The sequence below is a fragment of the Orbicella franksi genome, chromosome 5 (genome assembly GCF_964199315.1).
Source record: "Orbicella franksi chromosome 5, jaOrbFran1.1, whole genome shotgun sequence".
Taxonomy (NCBI): domain Eukaryota; kingdom Metazoa; phylum Cnidaria; class Anthozoa; order Scleractinia; family Merulinidae; genus Orbicella; species Orbicella franksi.
In genome coordinates, this window is record NC_138149.1 from 33,983,684 (window position 1) to 34,003,036 (window position 19,353).

At 38.3% G+C, this 19,353-nt stretch overlaps 3 protein-coding genes across 4 annotated transcripts in view; 2 read left to right on the forward strand and 1 right to left on the reverse strand.

Annotated features, from left to right (window-relative positions):
- The window catches only part of LOC145488420 (uncharacterized), a 29,546-nt gene extending 24,913 nt beyond the window's left edge, over positions 1-4,633 (reverse strand). For both annotated transcript variants that reach the window (XR_014049506.1, XM_081467287.1), the window contains exons 1-3: positions 4,163-4,633; positions 1,433-1,486; positions 717-833 (exon numbers count right to left, since the gene is read on the reverse strand). Coding sequence is in view for 1 of the 2 variants with exons in the window: in XM_081467287.1 (XP_081323413.1) it covers positions 717-833; positions 1,433-1,486; positions 4,163-4,283 (292 nt within the window). In the remaining variant the exon portion in view is untranslated. The remainder of the gene's footprint in view (positions 1-716; positions 834-1,432; positions 1,487-4,162) is intronic.
- A 2,732-nt stretch (positions 4,634-7,365) lies between these two features.
- Positions 7,366-15,429, forward strand: LOC145488460 (uncharacterized). The gene is made up of 13 exons (XM_081467334.1): positions 7,366-7,388; positions 7,552-7,630; positions 8,524-8,864; positions 9,475-9,613; positions 10,005-10,333; positions 11,035-11,200; positions 11,606-11,940; positions 12,241-12,379; positions 12,666-13,003; positions 13,200-13,338; positions 13,683-14,011; positions 14,462-14,600; positions 15,300-15,429. Exons 2-13 carry the CDS (start codon positions 7,558-7,560, stop codon positions 15,317-15,319), a joined length of 2,487 nt encoding a protein of 828 aa, XP_081323460.1. The 5' UTR covers positions 7,366-7,388; positions 7,552-7,557; the 3' UTR covers positions 15,320-15,429.
- Positions 15,430-17,183: 1,754 nt separating this feature from the next.
- On the forward strand, positions 17,184-19,212 carry LOC145488462 (uncharacterized). The gene is made up of 3 exons (XM_081467338.1): positions 17,184-17,483; positions 17,820-18,213; positions 19,117-19,212. The coding sequence occupies exons 1-3, from the start codon at positions 17,264-17,266 to the stop codon at positions 19,205-19,207; spliced, it is 705 nt and encodes a 234-aa protein (XP_081323464.1). The 5' UTR covers positions 17,184-17,263; the 3' UTR covers positions 19,208-19,212.
- Positions 19,213-19,353: the final 141 nt, after the last annotated feature.

Genomic DNA, 19,353 nt, shown 5'->3' on the forward strand with positions numbered 1-19,353 from the left:
GAACGTATTGTCCAATCAGAACAAGTGCTGTAATCTTTCCCCTGCGTATATACATAGACGTTTGAATTCTCCCAAGCTACTCACGTTTTTGCTCCGGAGTAATGACTGTGGACTGCTCACGGTTCATTCTAATTACACTTAGTAGAATTCTACTAGTATACTAATGCAGATGCTGTAGTCTGATTGGCTGAGCCATTGAACACTATCAGCCATTAGTGTGCAGTGGCTGGAGGTCGACGTCTAGGAAATGGCGACGTTTTTTTCGTTTTTCCATAGTTTTGAAGGAAAATTTTGATGCAAATGGATCATTAAATTCCTGAGAAGTCTAAACGAAGGACATTTAGGGTTTCTTGACTTTTAAAAAAGTTGACATTATTGAAAAACTAATGCGCGCGCACACACAACTTCAATCCGATTCAATCCGAGCGATCTTTTTCAGGCGCAAAGTTTAATAATACGTCAAGAAATAATTGGAAACCGTTATTTGGAATAAATTTTGGTAAGAATTCTCGCTCTCGATTTCTATGAGGTGATAGTTGATTCGGCCTTCGGCCTCATCAACTATCACCTCATAGAAATCGAGAGCGAATTCGAATAATCTAATTGTTAAATAGAGGACCGGAAATGTTGGGTCCTCATCAAACGAGGATTTGCTTTGGTTTTTCCCCTTAATTTAATAACGTTGTAACTAAAATCGCAAATAGCCTTTAACTCACCACAATCACAGCGTTTTCCGCGAAATCCCGGTCGACAGCTACACTTGAATCCACGTTTGGTGTCAATACATGTTCCACCGTACATACACGGATCACTGTCACATCCCTCGTCTTTTTCTTTTGTACGCATGTAATACAGCATTGAGAAGTTAACATTCAGCAAAAGACGGTGAAGATATAGAGTTAAGAAATTTTTCTCAGTGTAATATTCTACTACTACTCGTGAGACGACTTGAAGGAAATATGAGCTGAAGTGTTTTTTTTTTTTTCAGTATTTCTGAATTGCTAGTTCGAAAGACGCATTTAACTTGAGAAACTGTAATATTGCTTAACATCTGTGGTCCCAGTTTCTGTGCTCCCAGTCCCAGTTTCAGCTTTTTTAGCGGTGCTAGATTATGAAAACGGACCAGGAGCCCGGATCGCGAAGGTTCAGAAAAGGTTTCGTACCAGAAAACCATAGTAAAATCTCAAGCCTTATTTTTACGGGCTGTTTTATTCACAGATTATTAAAATGAACAGAGGTTCCCTTCATACAAGAAGTTTCAGGTGTATACATCTCTCTGGTTTTAGATACAGATTACTAAAAATGGCTTTTTGGGCCCGAAGATGTTCCGGGGCTTTCGGGAAACGGGCCCCTGTTCTCATTTCAGTCGATAGGAACGTATATACGTAGTACTATTCCTAATTAACAATAGACCGTTGATCTGTTCACTCACCCGCTATGAGGTCGGGATCTGCACGCTTAAGGGACCCGAATCGAAGTGGTTCATCTGCGATAAGAAAAGATGTGTTGTTGGGTAATTAGCCGAAAGATGTTATAACTTAATCGATATTTAGCAATTTGAAAGACAGATAACGATAAAAACAGAAAATGCAACAAAGTCCGCACGATGATTGCCTGCATGTATAGCCGCTTTGCATTGAAGTTATGTGAACCCCGTATATATCACTAACTGCCATTGTATTTTGCAACTGTTGACTCTACTTTCGAAAAGAGATGATGGAAAAGGGTCTCTTTTTCTTTATATGGAGTTTAGGGAAATTCTTGAGTATTTGCAGAACCACGCCAGGGGCTCGACTTACCTTTCAACCTACTCCCAATTTTTTTCTCGGGGTTTGCCTTGCTATGTCAGCAACGCCAGCGAGAGTGCCATTTTCGTTTATTCTTTATTAATTTATTAAGAGGGCAACGCTATCTTAGGAGGCGACACAAGCAAATCTGTGCGGCCTGGATGGGGAAGTTTGAATCACAGTTATGAGTTAAGGCATCGTCCACACTTCACCGTAAAAATTTGAAAACGCAGCACGCGGTTACGCCCACCGTCAACAATAATCCGTTATGAAAACGAAGCTTTTCGGAAACATTCTTTTAGCCCGAGGAATTTGATAACTCCGGCTTCTCGTTTTCGTGTGGACGAAAAACGATAGCTTCGCGATAATCATGTGTTTTTCCTGACGGTTTTTCCCAGACACAAATCTAAAATGATTGTTGACTGTGATTGTTATGTTCCGTTTTTAAATTCCTCCAGCATAGTCTGAACGGAAAACATTTGATGCGTTTTCAGAGTGAAACCTGCGTTTTCAAATTCCTCCGGCCTCGTGTGGACAGAGCCTATAAATTTTAGGCGACTTCTCAGCTATCAGCAAATTTTGCAGAAACCAGATCTCAGCTGCCAGTTTTTAAAAACGCGTCATTCTTATCTGACTGTTAAAATGTTGACAATTCTCTACAGATAAACCCCCGCATTAGTTCAGGACCCCATGTAGACCCTCATCTAAACGGGTGGCGGATAAAAGCTCTCTAACACTGCGACCTATGCCTTCGGCTTATGACCGCGTTTTATCTGGCATTAGTGTTACTTGAGTCAATATCAGACCGTTATTCATCCGTATACTGCTGCTATGCGTGACCTGGTTATGAGTTACTTGGCTTTACGTGACTAAGGCGATTGATTTCTATTTTGGTTATGAGATTGGTATCAAAATTACCATAAAAGCGTTCGCTGGCTAAAAAATGTCAGAAAAGAACATGAGCTTTCGGCTGTCAGTCTGCAGCTTTCGACAGATAAACACTGGGATGCAAAATGATGAAATATATGCAAGAAAAGGCGAGATAAAAATAATAAGAGGAACAAAAGCGAAGGAAAAATGTGTAAATTAGGTGACTATTGTTTAAAAAGAATACTATACTGGTTTGGAATCGGCTTAGAATTATTGTCAGCATGCTTGGTAGCAGAGGTGTGCCAAGCTTCCAAAGTTTTTCTAATGCCAAAAGAGCCTTTGTCGATGACACTAGAATTATCAAAATCTATGCGATGGTCCAATGACTACGCATGTTTTGCAGTGTTTGACCATTAGCATATGCTTTGACATTCCTGATATGTTATTTCTTACGAGTTTCAAAACACCGGCTAGTTTCGCCTACATAACACCAATTATAATCGGCACTTTCTTAATTTGCATTCCATTTTTCCTCCGTCGAAGGCTGCAGATTGACAGCCGAAAGCTTGTGTTCTTTTTTGACATATTTTAGCCAGCGAGGGTTTTTATCGTGTGTAATTTTGATTATGTCTCATCCTGGCTGCGCTTCATTCTTTGATAAGATTGCTATCAATGAGTATAACCAGAAGCATATAACGTGATGGCATAATATTGACAAACAATAATTGACATTGCCTCGTTCATAACAACTAGACAAGCTATCACACACAGCTGCAATCTTTAGAGAAAGAGACATGAGCAAAATATTTTAGGCTGTAAGGTTTTCTATAAACCAAACTTGAAGTAAACAGCGTTATACTATTTCATTAAGTTCAAAGCATATTTATGGTTGGTTGAACTAGTACTGATATAAAATCTACCGGTCAATATTCTCAACGAGGAAAAAGTAAACGCACAAAACAAACAGCTTCAGCTTTCACGTGCAGAGAAAAGTAGGCCATACGATCGATTATTACCGAATGTTTACGAAACATGACAGTTGTTAAACCTTTTTACAGCTACACGTAAGAGATAAAAATCTTGAAAAAAAAATCGATTGGCGACACTATAGCCCTGGCGATAGCTCTGATACAGCAATGTAGCTATGACTTATGTCGCGAAATTGCCTGCGAACCGCATTGGCAGCTACCTGATCCTAAAAAGTAGGACTAATTCTGAACTGACAACTGAAAAAATTTCGTTGTCCACTCTCATGACCAAAATTGAACTTTTGAAAAATAGAGGCAATCAGAGCTAAAACGACGAACAAGGGCACCCAAGAAAATTTAGCCCTTCCTTATTTCCTTGCTCAGTGCTTCCCTCGAAATGAACTCTGAAAGCCAGGCACAGGCTAATTTTGATAGATTTCTTATGAGAGAGCAATTCTGTGACGGCCATCTTAGTCCCTGAATTAATGTTGCCAGTAGACACAGAGAATAGGAGGAGCAAAAAAGATATTTACGTACCGTGAATAAAGCTGTATGATCGTGTATGACCGGTTTTCGCAGCAGTGCGTTGTTCAGATCCACTCACAGAGATCACAAAAGCTAAAAGAGCAAAGCTAGAAACATGCAGACGGAGCTCCATGATTCAACCAGAGAAAATGGCTATCACATAACCTCCCTTGCTCATGATCAAAGGAATCAACTTACGTCAACTGGGCAGATTTTCCGCATTGCTTTCCTCAATCACCTAATGAGAACAATGGAAGAACACTTACACACTTACAATTAAACACTTACAATGCACCTAAAAGATCAAAAAAGGGAAGATGGACACAACGATGATCTATTTTGATCAGTGAGTTCAAAAATCAAAGCTGTAAAAAAAGAATGAAGCTAAAAGTCTTCAGATTTGAGAATGATACCAGTGCATTCTGAGGTCATGGACGACTTCTCTTAAGCAATATAGCCTACTCATTCGATTCGCATGCATCACTGTTCCAATATATAAATGAGATTTTGCGGTCGTTAATACATTCAGATATGTTAGTACTGATCATATTGGCCGTCGTAAACAAATCGGTCTTCAGAATAATCTGAGCGTCAAGTCAGCCCTTACATAAATACCAATAAATACCTTTCCAATATCATTTCCTCGTAAAGCAAGGAGTGGTTATTATAAATAAATCGAATCATAAATTAAGAGATCTTGTCTTTATTAATGACCGCAGGGTAATTTTCCCCCAATCTATGAAAGTATATCTTTAAAATTATCGAGAGGATTCATCTTTTAAGCTACACTTGTTGCTAAATACTTCTTTCTCCGATTCGTGGCTGATCGTCTTATCGTCACCACACCATGCTTGATCGTAGAGCGGTCATCTCAAATGGCCCTGGGAGCAAGAACTTGCAATTGGTTTATCTTTACTACTTTCCAAGTTTGACGGTCGACAAATGAAAAATAAGGACTGTTTACAGTCCAAGCGACCATTTGTCGCGGCGCCTTCTTTAAAGTACTCATTACATATATTGCAGGTGGGCATTTTTTTCCACACGTTTATTGTTGCAAAGACAACAAACATTATCATACGACCCCATGCCTGATATAAGCAATTCAATAAACAGGAAAAACTAAAGGACACGAAAGGCATAGAAGTACGATTTCAAAATGAAACTCACTCTCTCGTGTAACCGCAATTGCAATTTTAAAAGCTATAACTTCAAAACAGCTGATTTGAATATGCGGGGGAGAGGAAGCTTGACTGTCCGTGTTCGCCGAACTAATTATTTAACGTTCACGTTTCCTAAGAGCACTATTGACGCTTTTCCGTGGATTTAAGCCAGTATAAAATAAATCATTTACTTCCTTAACAGTACACTGCTGGCGAAACATCGAGTGTGATGGCTTGACGTATTTGAGTGATCTTTTTTTTTTATTGGCTATTTAGTAAACTTAGTTAACAGGAGACTGGCAAGCAGGCGCCAGTGCACGTCTGGCAATCTGAACGCGAGAAACAGCTTCCCAAATAGCAGATTTGCACGTTGTCATTTGACTACAACTACCACAACTCCTTTCGATTTTTTTCATTACTTAAATTTTGAATTCCCAGTGGGGTTTAAATAACAATTTTCCTAATTAGCATAAGAAACAGAAAAAGTGAAGGATTCTGGTAGTTGTAGTCAAATGACGCTATCCTGCAAAACGCCTATTCCTTCCTTTCTTGTGGGATGATTTAAGGTGTGAGAAGGTGTGGGGGGAGGGGGGAGGCTCTTGACTTACCGTTTTCCTTCCCTCTTTGCGTTCTTTCGCAGCAATTTTATGCAATATGGCTAACTGCTTTTCTGTCGGTGAGTTTTAATCTATGTTGTGGACAACTTATATCGCAACATTCTTTCGTCAACTGTCTGTTACACGAGACGAACTCAAATCAGTTCAACTCAACTTCTCAGTGTTTACATTAGTAAGAATAATAGCATATGATAAAACCTTGGGAAATATATGGCTAGGGCAAAGACTAAACTGATCTGTGCGTGGTAACCATACAGAGTAACCTTTAAAGCAACAATAAAAATTCCTACAAATATGTTTGCGGGTCTTTGAGAGCAGCACCCGAGGAGCTGTATCGTGAAAATCACTGTTAAAAAATGACTGGTATAACATCATACAGCTTTCGAGTTTTAATACAGTATTGTTATTTTCCTAGTCTAAACAATTGAGTTTAATTAATAGTACAAATCTTGCGATTGCGTCATTTTGACTGAGGTATTACATAACTTTTAACTCCTGCACTATACACGATGTCAGCTGATTATGTCCCAGGAGCAATTTGCAATAGCCCTTTCTTTTCTTTTTATAGTTTTCTTTCATTGCTGTTTTCGCCAACTGCCAATATTTGCTACCTTTTCTTTTTCTCTTCAGAGACTTGTTTCATGAATCTTTTCTATATATGACAGAGTCTTACACGTGTTGTAAGGAAATATTTCATGGATAATTCTCACAGGCCTAGTACTTTGCATCGATCTTTGCAAGTTCCTTTGTGTAACTGTGTTGTCCAAAAAATGAAGCATAACACATTCTACTAAATTTTGTGAAAACACGACTATTATTTTAATTCTGTTTTTACTCCAGGCTCTCCTTTCAGGAGCATGAACGTAAAAAACAAAACTTTTAGTAATGAATTTGAATCAAATAGTACTTCCGATTAGATTTTTATCGTTAACAACATTCTAACGTAAACAAATTTATATTGGGACAAGAGAACAATGGAGACTTATTAGACCACTTGGCTATTTCACCTCGTTTCACCTTGATTCTGGACATAACATCACATTGTGTTTTGTTTGAATTTTTGTTACAACTGCGTCCTTTTACATGAATGCACGAAAGTCGCTAATTAACGAATATTCTTTGTGTTTTCAAAATCCTTCAAAAAACTGACATACGTATGACTAGAAATTAGACCTCGTTAAAGGTAGATTTTTCAAGTAATAATGTGAAGCAACGCCTTGAAATTTTTGTCACATAATTAGCGAGAATACAAAACCCATTATTACCAGCAGAAAACAAATATCAGGGGACAAACTGAGCAATCAGACAGTTTTCTTCTTCGTGGAACGAGAGAGTACGCTACTTCGGTTCAAGAAAAAGTCTCCGTTATAGATCAGTTGAGGGTTGGATATTTCTTCCGAAAGGATTTCCGATTTTAAACTGAAATCGACTTCAACATTATCCAGTATCGGCCAAACTTACGTGGGTACAGCGTAAAGCAATTTGAATACATGCAGTACAACTGTTGAAACTAATAATCCGTAGTGAATTAAATTGAAAGAATGATTATGTCGAAATTAAAAAGTGTATGTGCAAGAGACAAATACTACTTTACACTAAGAATATATTTTCTATCTCCTTGTAGTTGAGAATGATTTCAGTGCTAACCATCTTGCTGTTGATTTGTTGTAATGCTGTGGAAAGTCAGTCTGTACCTTCTGCTGGTAAGTATGTGCACTATAATCGATGCAGCAGTTTGTAGACATTTCAATAAAAACGCCGCCAGCTTTACTGAATGCATGCCAAGGTTCGGTCATTCTGGGTACTCTTAAGCTTGAAACAAGTTGAGTGCAGTATAAATCAAGCTCACTTTTGACTTTGACTTAGCTCGGAAAACGTTTCATTATGAGATGGTTTTTTTGTAATCCAGGATCAGCGTCAACCAGCTTTGGAACTTCATTCCGAAGCAAGGACAACAGCAAAGGCAAATTTATTTTCAGCCGTTTTATTAACTTTTCTTGGTTCAAAATAAATTCTTGATTCAGTTCTCAGTTGGTTTAAAGATGCTCGGTACTTTTTTGACTCATTTTTTTTTTTTTTGCATTACGTGCGGACCTTATTGTTGCTCAATGGGGCGTTGTTACAGTCCAGATTGTGCCCTTCATCGCACTAATGAAGAATTATGCGTTTCATATTTAGCCATTTGTTTCTTAAGACTGATTTTTGTCACAATTATATATGCCCTTGCTTAAGACTTATTAGACCAATCGATGTGAGTTTGAAATATCAGACAATACGTACAACGGGTAAGATTTTCCAAGTCTCGAAGAGGGGATCTGTTGCGTTGTATTTCGCTCTTCCCGATTATGAAACGTAAAAAAGCATTGAAATTTTGTCTTTTTATCTTGGTCTGTTAAATATTATTAGTGTAAAGTTATTCGTGTCGTCCTTGCATAAGTGATATGTTTAATGTTGGTGTAAGCTCCCTACAGATGAACCCTGTCACCTCCTTGGGCAAACATGTGTTAAATATGCTGAAATAAAAAAAAATATAAGACAGTACACTACCACGAAGTGAGTGTCCTATCAACCTTTTGTTTTCCTCAATTATCTCTAGAACCTTGTGGGTGTCATGAAGCCGCGCTCGGAATGGAAAGCGGTGCAATCTCTGATGGCCAGATCACGTCTTCGTCACAGTGGGATGGCAATCATGCTGCTATCCAAGGAAGGCTACACTTTGAGGCCGGTGGTGGCAAAGCAGGAGGGTGGACAGCTGGAAAAAATGACGCCAACCAATGGTTGCAAGTTGACCTGGGTAGTGAGTACTGTAAAGTAACACGAGTGGCAACGCAAGGAAGAAATAATTATGAACAGTGGGTGACAAAATACAAACTTCAATATAGTAACGACGGAGTGCACTTCCAGTACTACAGGGAACGAGAACAAACTGGGAACAAGGTATCATAAATTTCCCTCTCTATATTGACGGAGATATATCGTACAGTTGTAAGATGTTTCATGAGCCAAGAGACGGAGATATATCGTACAGTTATAAGATGTATCCAAGCCAAGAGACGGATATATATCGTACAGTTAAAAGATGTATTTAAGCCAAGAGACAGAGATATATCATACAGTTATGAGAGGCATCTGAGCTAAGAGACAGAGATATATCGTACTTTTTACCTTAACTTGTATTAAAAGTCACCAGTTTATATCAGCATCTTTATATTGAATTCGCTGACCGGTTTTTCAGTGTAAATAAAACTTTTATTATTATTATTATCATTATCATTATCATTATCATTCACATTATCATTATCGTAAAGTGATAAGATGTATTTCAACCAAAAGAGCATGACGGGGAAAGAGTCCATCCATTCCTTAAAAGGAAACAAATTAATGGCCGAAATCTTTGACCACAGTTACAGTTGTAACATTCTTTTAGCATTCGACCTCTCTTGGATATAATTTGTTGCATAGCACTATGTATGATGATGTTTATCAACTCCTTGTGAAGAAATTAAAACAGTGAATTTCTCTCTCTATATTCATTTGTTTTTTTTAGGAGTTTGCTGGAAACACTGACCAGGAAACTGTTGTGTTTCATCCATTAAACCCACCAATCAGGGCACGTTACATCCGTTTTCGACCAGTGGCTTGGCATGGACTCATATCGATGAGGGTAGAACTTTTCGGCTGTGAAGGTAATAAAAAGAGTTAGAATTAGAAAATCCATCCAGAATGCTTGAATACAAACTGCAGATAGTTTTGTAAAGTATGGCCAAATCAATAAGTCCTCGATGTTACAAAGTTTAATTTCTGTAGATAGTAGGTAGTTTTATTTATTAAGCAATGCTCATGCCGTGAGTGCAGTCTATCAGTGATCACTTTCATGAAAATCTCTACCACAGAAATCGTACAAAGTTAAGACGTCAAATAATCTATAGACTTATCCTTGTTACACTGACAAAATTGAGAGGCATAGCGGTTCAACCCGACCAGATTATCGGAAACTCAATTTGGTTACATCGTGCTACAGGTGACAGACTTAATAAAAAAAATCTTTGACAAAATGTTATTCACACTTCTGTTCAGGATGTCAGGAGCCTCTGGGCATGGAGAGCGGGAAAATCTCTGACGGGCAAATAACTGCCTCATCACAATGGGATGGCAATCATGCCGCCATCCAAGGAAGGCTACACTTCAAGGCAGGTGGAGGTAAAGCAGGGGGATGGTCAGCTCGAACAAATGATGTCAACCAGTGGCTCCAAGTTGACCTGAAGAGTAGGGACACCCGAGTGACGCATGTAGCCACGCAAGGTAGAAATGCTTATGGTCAGTGGGTGACAAAGTACAAACTGCAGTATAGTAACAATGGTGTGCACTTCCAGTACTACCGAGAACAAGGACGAAGCGCAGTGAAGGTAAACAGAGAGATGGTTTGAATCCAGTCCTGTGAGACTGAATAACATAAGGCCATGTTGGGGGTTTAAACAATACAAGATGATTAGAAATCTTATGTTAATTACATGGTGGTAATAGAATCACATGAACATCAAGAATAATTCTAACGAAATAAATCTACCGAAAATGTTCATTGTGTTAACATTTATTTCTTCTAAAATCTATAATTATAGATTAAGTCAGAGAAAGAACACACAGGTCATAACTAAATCATATTATTTACAATAATAACAAAATTGAAATCAATAAAATGTCCTGTAGTGTTAAAACTCCGTTTATAGAAGCTACGATTTCTCACTTTTTTCGCAGCAGGGCTTAATTACTTCTTGAAATTCAAACAATAATACATCACAAGATATAAACGGAAGACCATCATTATTAATATCCACACAGGAAAAGTTTTAGTTCGAATATTTCGATAGTTCAAGGCTAACAATCTCAGCTCACTGTATATGGGAAAACCCTACAAACGACCAATTCAAAACAGTAAAGAGCCTTGAATTCTTTCAAACGATACAGGTCTGATCTTCTATGTTTTGGAACTGTTGCTGAGTTATCAACCTGAACTGAATTTCCCAGTTGGGAGTTTACGGTCCGAAATGCATAACCTCTTCGAAGCATTAACACTCACGTTTCGCAAAATTATAATTAATGCATGCAGGAATTTGCTGGGAACGCCGACCAAGACACTGTTGTTTATCATGAACTGAACCCACCAATCACAGCGCGTTATATCCGTTTTCGACCAGTGGCTTGGCAAGGACACATATCGATGAGAGCGGAAGTCTACGGCTGCAACAATGCTAAAGAAAAGTTAAAAAATCCAGGTATTTAGGCAATACCTTGTGAATAAAAATTTCTACCAGATCGCTTAATTAATTTTGAAAACGATGATCGTGTTGTTCACAGGAAGTCGTCGTCTAAAAACCATAATTTGATGTAACTTCTCCATAGACATTCGCATGACAGTATGAACCTTTCGCGAAAGACACAACTCTTATACATACCCCTAAACTCGAGAAATTTACCTTTAGCAAGTTGCATAATAAGAAACGTATGTGCACCCATGTCCATATTTGCATGCAAGAGCCGCTTTAACATAGAGATTCCTATCCATGCACTGTATATTGCATAAGAGGCAGCCGGATGATACAAGGCATTGTTTCATTGTGATACAACGTATTGAAAAGTGGTTAATAGTACTTTTCTTTCATTTTCTTTCATTTTTCAAGTGATAGAATGTCATGAATCTCTCGGCTTGGAAAGCGGTGCAATATCCCACGGGCAAGTCACTGCCTCTTCACAATGGGATGACGATCATGCCGCCATCCAAGGAAGACTGCACTTCGAGGCAGGCAGAGGCAAAGCAGGAGGGTGGTCAGCTCGTAGAAATGATGTCAATCAATGGCTGCAGGTTGATCTGGGTAGTAGGACCACAAAGGTGACAGGTATAGCAACGCAAGGAAGAAGTGCTTATAGCCAGTGGGTGACCAAATACATGCTTCAGTATAGTAAGGATGGTGTACACTTTCAATACTACAGGGAACCAGGAAAAAAGGCAAAAAAGGTGAAACGTTTTAAACAACCTAATATTTTTATTTCATGAAAGTAAGTCATGTTCAGGATTCAGGTAGAAATTCACTTAAAGAAATGAGTGTGAACCTCTCTCCCAGACGTGACGCTTAATTATTTCTACAGAAATCTAAAATTATTAGCTGCTGTTAGCTCTCCAGCAACTTTTTAGTTCAAGTTAATAGTTCCAAAATAACTTTAGGTGGGGTGATTTATAGCTGATAGGAACCCAGCTTTAGTTTGGGAAGAAACTCTGCAATGATCGGCTAAAGTAATTCTTCAATTCTTGTTTTAGCAATTTCCTGGAAACGCAGACCGGGACACTGTTGTTTATCATGAGCTCAACCCGCCAATCAGGGCACGTTATATCCGTTTCCGACCTGTAGCTTGGCATGGCCACATATCAATGAGAGCAGAACTCTACGGTTGCAAAGGTATTGAACAAAGTATAAACTTTGAGATAAGAACACACAGTTTTAAGTTTGCAAAACATGTTTCGGATGACCAACATCCATCTTCAGTTGCAAATATTAATAATATTACCAATATTAATTAACACCAGAAGTTACAAGATCATGTGTAAATTCAACTTGAAACACCAGCGCCGATCCCAACAAAATAGAAATCAACTATAGGATGTTGAATTGTATAATTCATTAAGGGGGAGATGACGCTTTATAAGTTAAATTTTTCCATTAGTTTTTTTCAACACAATCCTAGAATGTCGCCGTTGTCATCGTACTCTCGGTATGGAAACCCGTGCAATTTCTGACAGGCAAATCAGTGCCTCGTCACAGTGGGATACTAATCATGCTGCCATCCAAGGACGACTAAACTTCCAGGCAGGTGGAGGCAAAGCAGGAGGATGGTCAGCTGGAAGTAATAACGCCAATCAGTGGCTCCAAGTTGACCTGGGTAGCGAGTTCACCAAAGTAACTGGAGTGGCAATACAAGGAAGAAATAATCATGGCCAGTGGGTGACAAAGTACAAGTTGGAGTACAGTAAGGATGGAGTGCACTTCCAATACTACAGGGAACAAGGAAGAAATGAAAACAAGGTAAAAGAACTTTTCGAAAATTGATTATTGTTCTTCTATCAGGATTTATAGACTGCCCACACTTTCAGTCTCGAAAGACTGGTTTTTCATTCTGCAATCTGGTTAAAATATGGAAATGACGGGAAGCTGGTTCAAGTTACAATAATATTTCAGACAGTTCAACTCTGACCCGCAACATGCTTTCTTACTTTTTCAGAACTTTGTTGGAAACTTGGATCAAGACACTGTTGTTTCTCATGACCTGAATCCGCCAATCAAGGCACGCTATATCCGTTTTCGACCAGTGGCTTGGCATGGTCACATATCAATGAGAGTGGAACTCTACGGATGTAAAGGTATTTCAATATAGTAATAACAGTCCACAATATTTAATTGAAAGGTACAGCCACCTCCCAGAACATAGGAATAATATTCATAAGGAAGCTAATAATTATAACCAACAACCGCATTCTAACGAACGTTTTAGTGATCGTTAAAACCAAAGAATTCATTAAATAATTCCCCGTGTAGTTCTCAAAACATTGACTGAAAGGAATAATTTTTAAAACATAAAAAAGGTGTTCTCTTTCGATCGAAAATGGTCTAATTTCAATTGCATCACGGTTGTAGCTTTGCACAGCTAAGCCACAGATACTTCCATATAAATCTTTAGTAAGCCCACAAATTATTGTATCTCTAGAATGCCAAGAAGCTCTCGGAATGGAAAATGGTGTAATCTCTGACGGACAAATCAGCGCCTCTTCACAAATGGATGCCAATCATGCTGCAATCCAGGCGAGATTACACTTTGAAACAGGTAGTGGCAAACAAGGAGCCTGGTCAGCCAAAAGCAATGATGTCAACCAATGGCTACAAGTTGACATGGATTGTGAGAATACCGCGGTTACCAAAGTAGCAACGCAAGGAAGAAATTCTTATGGCCAATGGGTGACCAAGTATATGTTACAATACAGTAATGATGGAGTGACCTTTCAGTACTACAAAGCACGAGGACAAACGGCGGATAAGGTGAAGACTGACCCATTGAAGAATTGATTAGCATTGCCAAAGTTATTTTATTCATTTCAAACAACATACACATTATAACAAAACATATTCGAATAAAATATTTTCAGGAAAAAAATACAATTGTCCACGGAACAATGATACAATGTTTGAAAAGTGTTTAAAGTTCAGTTACCATCGATTACACTTTTAAATTCCATAATAAATTCAGGAAATTAAAGTCTCATTAGCAGTAGATCCTGTCTAACATCTACCACGTTATTACAATCCAATTCCTTTTAGCCTGTGCAAGTCAGTCTTTTTTTACTACAAAACAACCGAATACCATCTTCCAGCAGATTTTTTAAACTGGGTTCCACTAGGTTCCTGTTGTTCAGTTACTCAGTAATGATCCCGTCTACCTTTAGTAGATCTTGTTTCGTAGTGTTCATTTTTAATCGTCTTATCGTTTAGGAATTTCCTGGAAACAACGATCAGGACACTGTTATTTCCCATCAACTGGACCCACCAATCAGAGCCCGTTATATTCGCTTTGGACCAGTGGCTTGGCATAGACATATATCAATGAGAGTGGAACTGTACGGCTGTGAAGGTAATAAAAAGCATTGAGCCACTTCACATTCCCTGAAGAATTTTTGCTTTTTACGTCACTAAATTGTCCTAAAACGTGCACACGTGAAGAGAAGTGGACAATGAAGACGTTAAGAGACAGCTACCATTTAAACACGCACTTTATAACTTCTTAAAAAGATACAGTAATGGTTTTATCGGTCGCCAATTATGAACAATTATCTGTATTATTTCCTCCTCTATTTCTCCTTTGTAATAAAATAAGCAGCTTACGTTAATCTGTATTTGAAAGCTTTTTACGTAATTAATAAGAAAATGCTGGCGAATCGAATAACTGGTAAACAGCATTTTAATCGTTTCGTTCATTTATTAATTTTATTTCCATTCATTTCCAAACAACCGAAATGGCGGACTGATTAATTTTTTGGAAGAAACTTGGCATACTGCTTGATTTCTCAGGGTTTTTCCTTAAGCGCTTTAGTGAAGGGTGAAGCTTGACGTTCTTCCAGGGTTATACGATCAGTTTTGGGTGGTTTGAAATCTGTTGAAAGGGATAGTGGAAATAAATGTTGTCTATGAATTTTAAATTTTTGGTAGAAATTACCCCACATTTAATATATAATAGTTTTAAAGACTAACATTTCCTCTGGAAGCTACTTAAAAGAAACACTAATCTCAAAACATTCAATGTTATTAATATATTTCTCCATACGTCCTGCAGATGCTGACGCAGTGATCTAAAGAAGAAGAAAAAGACATTTGACGCTCACTGCTCCTAGTTAATAATATTAATAACTCATTCAATTTTTGTAAAAGAAATAACACGAATAAAATAAATTAATTGCTGTCTACGTCTGCTTGAGTTTCAATGATATATTGCCTGGATATCTCGCTAACATTGATGCTGAGGCACTCTCTTTGCCTTCCCCCGGCGGAGACGAAACTGGCCCAACTCAAAAACGTTTAGATCAGCTTCTGCTACGTAGACTATCTCCGGTCCCAGTTGCAGTAATACGACTATAGTTCATAATAACTCCGATAATAAAAAATGTCAGAGCCTGAAATTTTTTCAGGTCATTTTTCCAGTAGTGTTATGGCCGCATTCGCATCTTTCATTCTTTCATTATTTAATTGCTACTGTTGGACATCTATTACCATGGAACTCCGATAATATTTACAAACCAAGTCCAAAATAAATTGACTCTTGAGTCTGGTTGAATTACTTTTGCAGAGGAAAGCGTGAAATCTCTCAATTATTTCACTCCTGAAAAACTTCACTTCTAAATCGGATATTGTTCACCCTGATCTAGACGGTTCTTGCAAGTACAGTACAGCTACTACTAATTTTATAGAAAGAACTGGGGCCGTTTCTCGAAAAGCCCCGGAAACGTTTCGAGTCCGTCAAGCCATTTTTAGTTCATCTGTATCTAAAAACGGAGGAGTGTATACGCCTGAAACTTCTTGTATATGAAGGGAACCTCTCTTCATTTTAAGAACATGTGAATAAAACAGCTCTGCGATCGTAAGGTTCGAGATTTTGCTATGGCTTTACGGGCCCGAAGAGTTTTCGGGGCTTTCGAGAAACGGGCCCCTGGGCCGATATTATACATAGGCATATCAACTTTTCTCTTTAATATGTCTTGAATCCTGGCTACGACGTCTAGTTAAAGGATAAACATTTTTGGCAGAGTAAAAAGTCAACTATTCAAGAAACAGCTTAATGAAGAAAACTTCTTGGTGTTCCCTTTCTTTGAAAAACAATACAACTAAAAACAACACAGCAATCTTCGATAACACCGAGAAAAACATGAATTTTACCTTGAGGTCAGTGTATAGTACCCTGGGTCCAGAGATTTTTCTTGATTTTTCTAGAAAAACCTCTGGGACCAGGATAAGTGTATAGAGTCATCTTGTACTTTTGTTCTAGCTCTGACTCGTCAAAAGTAAATAAAAGAACCATGCATTTTTTTAATGGGATGGGAGAGAGGTGGGGGATGGGTTTGGCTGCCGGGATCTAGTACGTGGCCTCTGCAAACTGTAGCATCGAGCCTATGCGACAAGAACGAATGGTAGTCTGGGTATTCATGCATTGCAATTTTGCATATCGGTGTAGAGGGAATCTACACATATATATTTTTGCACGTGAAGTATTAGCAAGGATCCATTACATTTTCCAACCTGTCTCTTCTTTCACTGTTACATGACTTTTTAGTTAAATTCTAAAATTAAAATGGCGAAAAGAAACTTGTTTCCACAACTCTGAGGAAAACTTTAACATCTGAAATGACGTTTGCCGTGTTGTCATATCTGTTTAAGCATTCAGCGCGTGCCTACTTGTACCCATTCTACCCATACTAACTTTCGGGGTTGTCGCGTGCACTTTTACGCTTTATTCCGACAACTCTCTCCAAATAGCTGTTAATTACGCCCAATGAGGCTCCTCATTATCAGAAATTTCTACCCTGAACCCCCTTAGTAATCCTAAACTTTTGAAATGATCATAAACCCCCAAGAAAATGATAAAGTAAAATTCGATTTAACACTAAAAATAAACCTATTTGCTTTTTCTTGTTTGTACACGTTACCTTTTCCGGTTTTTAAATGAGCACAACTTAATTATGCGCGTGATCACTTGTCACAACACGCAAAAGCCCTCAAGCGTTCTCTATCTCGCATAAATTAGGTATGAAGGAATTGAGTCTGCCAACGATTATAACATCAATGAAGACCAGAAGTGTTAAAATGCACTTGTCAATGGCATTTTTGATGGTCTTCGCTCTTAGAATCGGGAACTCTTGTCAAAATGTTAACAGTGACGAAGATCATGACGGCAAATACACGATGCACGTTTCAGACGTTTATCAAACGGCAGTGGAATGGGATTACGAGAGCGAAAATCCCAAAGGTACAAAAACATCGCGAAAATTGCTTTCCAAAAGTAGTTGCAAATGCTATTTAAACTAGTTTGAGATGAATTATGCGACGGTGCTCAATTATGCGGCGATTATATAACAATTCATACAATGTTCTAATATAATTCTCTATGACTGAAGTTGTATTAAATAGCTAATAACATGAATGCCGTGCGTGTGTGACATCAATCGTAGCGAGAAATAATGTCACTAGCACTTGGAGTTAGTCTGTACGCTTTCTTCGGCATTTTTTTTACACTTGTATTACCATAATGTTCAACTCTTAATCTTTATTTTTCCAATAAACCTATTTCTACCACTTTTCACAGTTTGTGGGGCAGATGTGAAATGTCACACCAACGAAATGTCAATATCTCTTCCTAAGTCCTTACTTGTTAGCATCGACCGAGAAAACCTTCAGCTCCTGGATCCAACCTGTACGGCAACGGAAAATAGTACGCATTTTGTTCTAACAACGACTCTGATTGGATGCGGAACCTCCAGCAGTCAGACTGAGAACAGCCTGGTATACAGTAACAGGGTTCGTCATGTTCCTCCGGGGACAGCAGTTATCACGCGAGCACCAGAGGTTCAAATTTCTTTCAGCTGCCATTACTCTAAATATGGTTTTGTGTCAACTGGAGCTCTATGCAGTGAAAAAAGAACAAATATAAACAGGGCGGCAGAAAGAGTATTCGATGAAGATATCTGCTGGAATAACAGGTGTGGTGTGCTTGCTAGATTTTAAACTGCAACCATTTTCTCCGGGGTATTAGAGCCATGTCCAGTGCTGGCCTTGGAATCCCGAGTTTCCGCATCGGAGTCGACTCAATATCACAACTGTGCACGTGTGGAAGTGTAGAATAATGTGACAAACTGGAAATTTAAACCGGCCTTTTCCCCAGCCATTCCACACTTGTCATTCTTTACTTAGTTCCACATTCCTCTATGCGTAGAAGTGACTAGCTGTGAAAAACTTTGGATTTCAGCAGCCTTTTCCTTGGCCATTTCACATTTGTCATTCTTTGCTTAATTCTACACTTCTCTATATGTGGAAGTGCAGAATGCTGTGCCAAACTAGGGATTTTAACGCCTTTAGGCCATGATCAATCCACAATTGTTGTTAAAAGAATAAATAATAAATAAAAAACTTTATTTTTACGTCAAATATATTTATTTAAAATGATGACCCTGTAATTGAAAATTAACTAAGCAAACTGATTGCAAATGGAACATAAACTAGACAGCAATCACTTTGTGTAGATTTTTGAACTGAAAACAACGTTATAAGACCTTATAAACTCTGTTATAATGTAGTGTTATGGCTGCATTCGCATCTATTATCATGTCTATATTTCATTGCTACTGTTTTTCATCTATTACTATGGTAGTACCGTATATTGCTGTCTGCCATGTACAAAATAGCTTAATAAGACGAGGAAAAACTACGAAGAGTTAGAAATAAACATTAATGGAACAAGCACCAGGATAATTTGGATATATGATACCTGTACTGAATGCAACACCAAATGTGTTATAAAGACAATGGTGGTGATAACCTGCTTTAAACTTTGAAGAGTAAATGGAGTAACTATTGGCGGTTTTCTTTTCTCATTCTCATTTTAGGTTTCTGCTGTATCGTCGCAGCTTTACGTGTCCGAAGGAATTGACAGCATATACCCTTGATTTACATGACCAGAACAGAGAAGACAAATGACAGTTCAGGAGACTCAACCGGGCCTACAAAGGCAACTCGATACTCAGCAGATGGAATTCGGAGCTAACTTTATTTGGCTCATTTGGGGTCTGTAGGGGTTTGGTGTGTGTGGAAGCTCAATATTTAATCGCCTATAAATAGGTCTT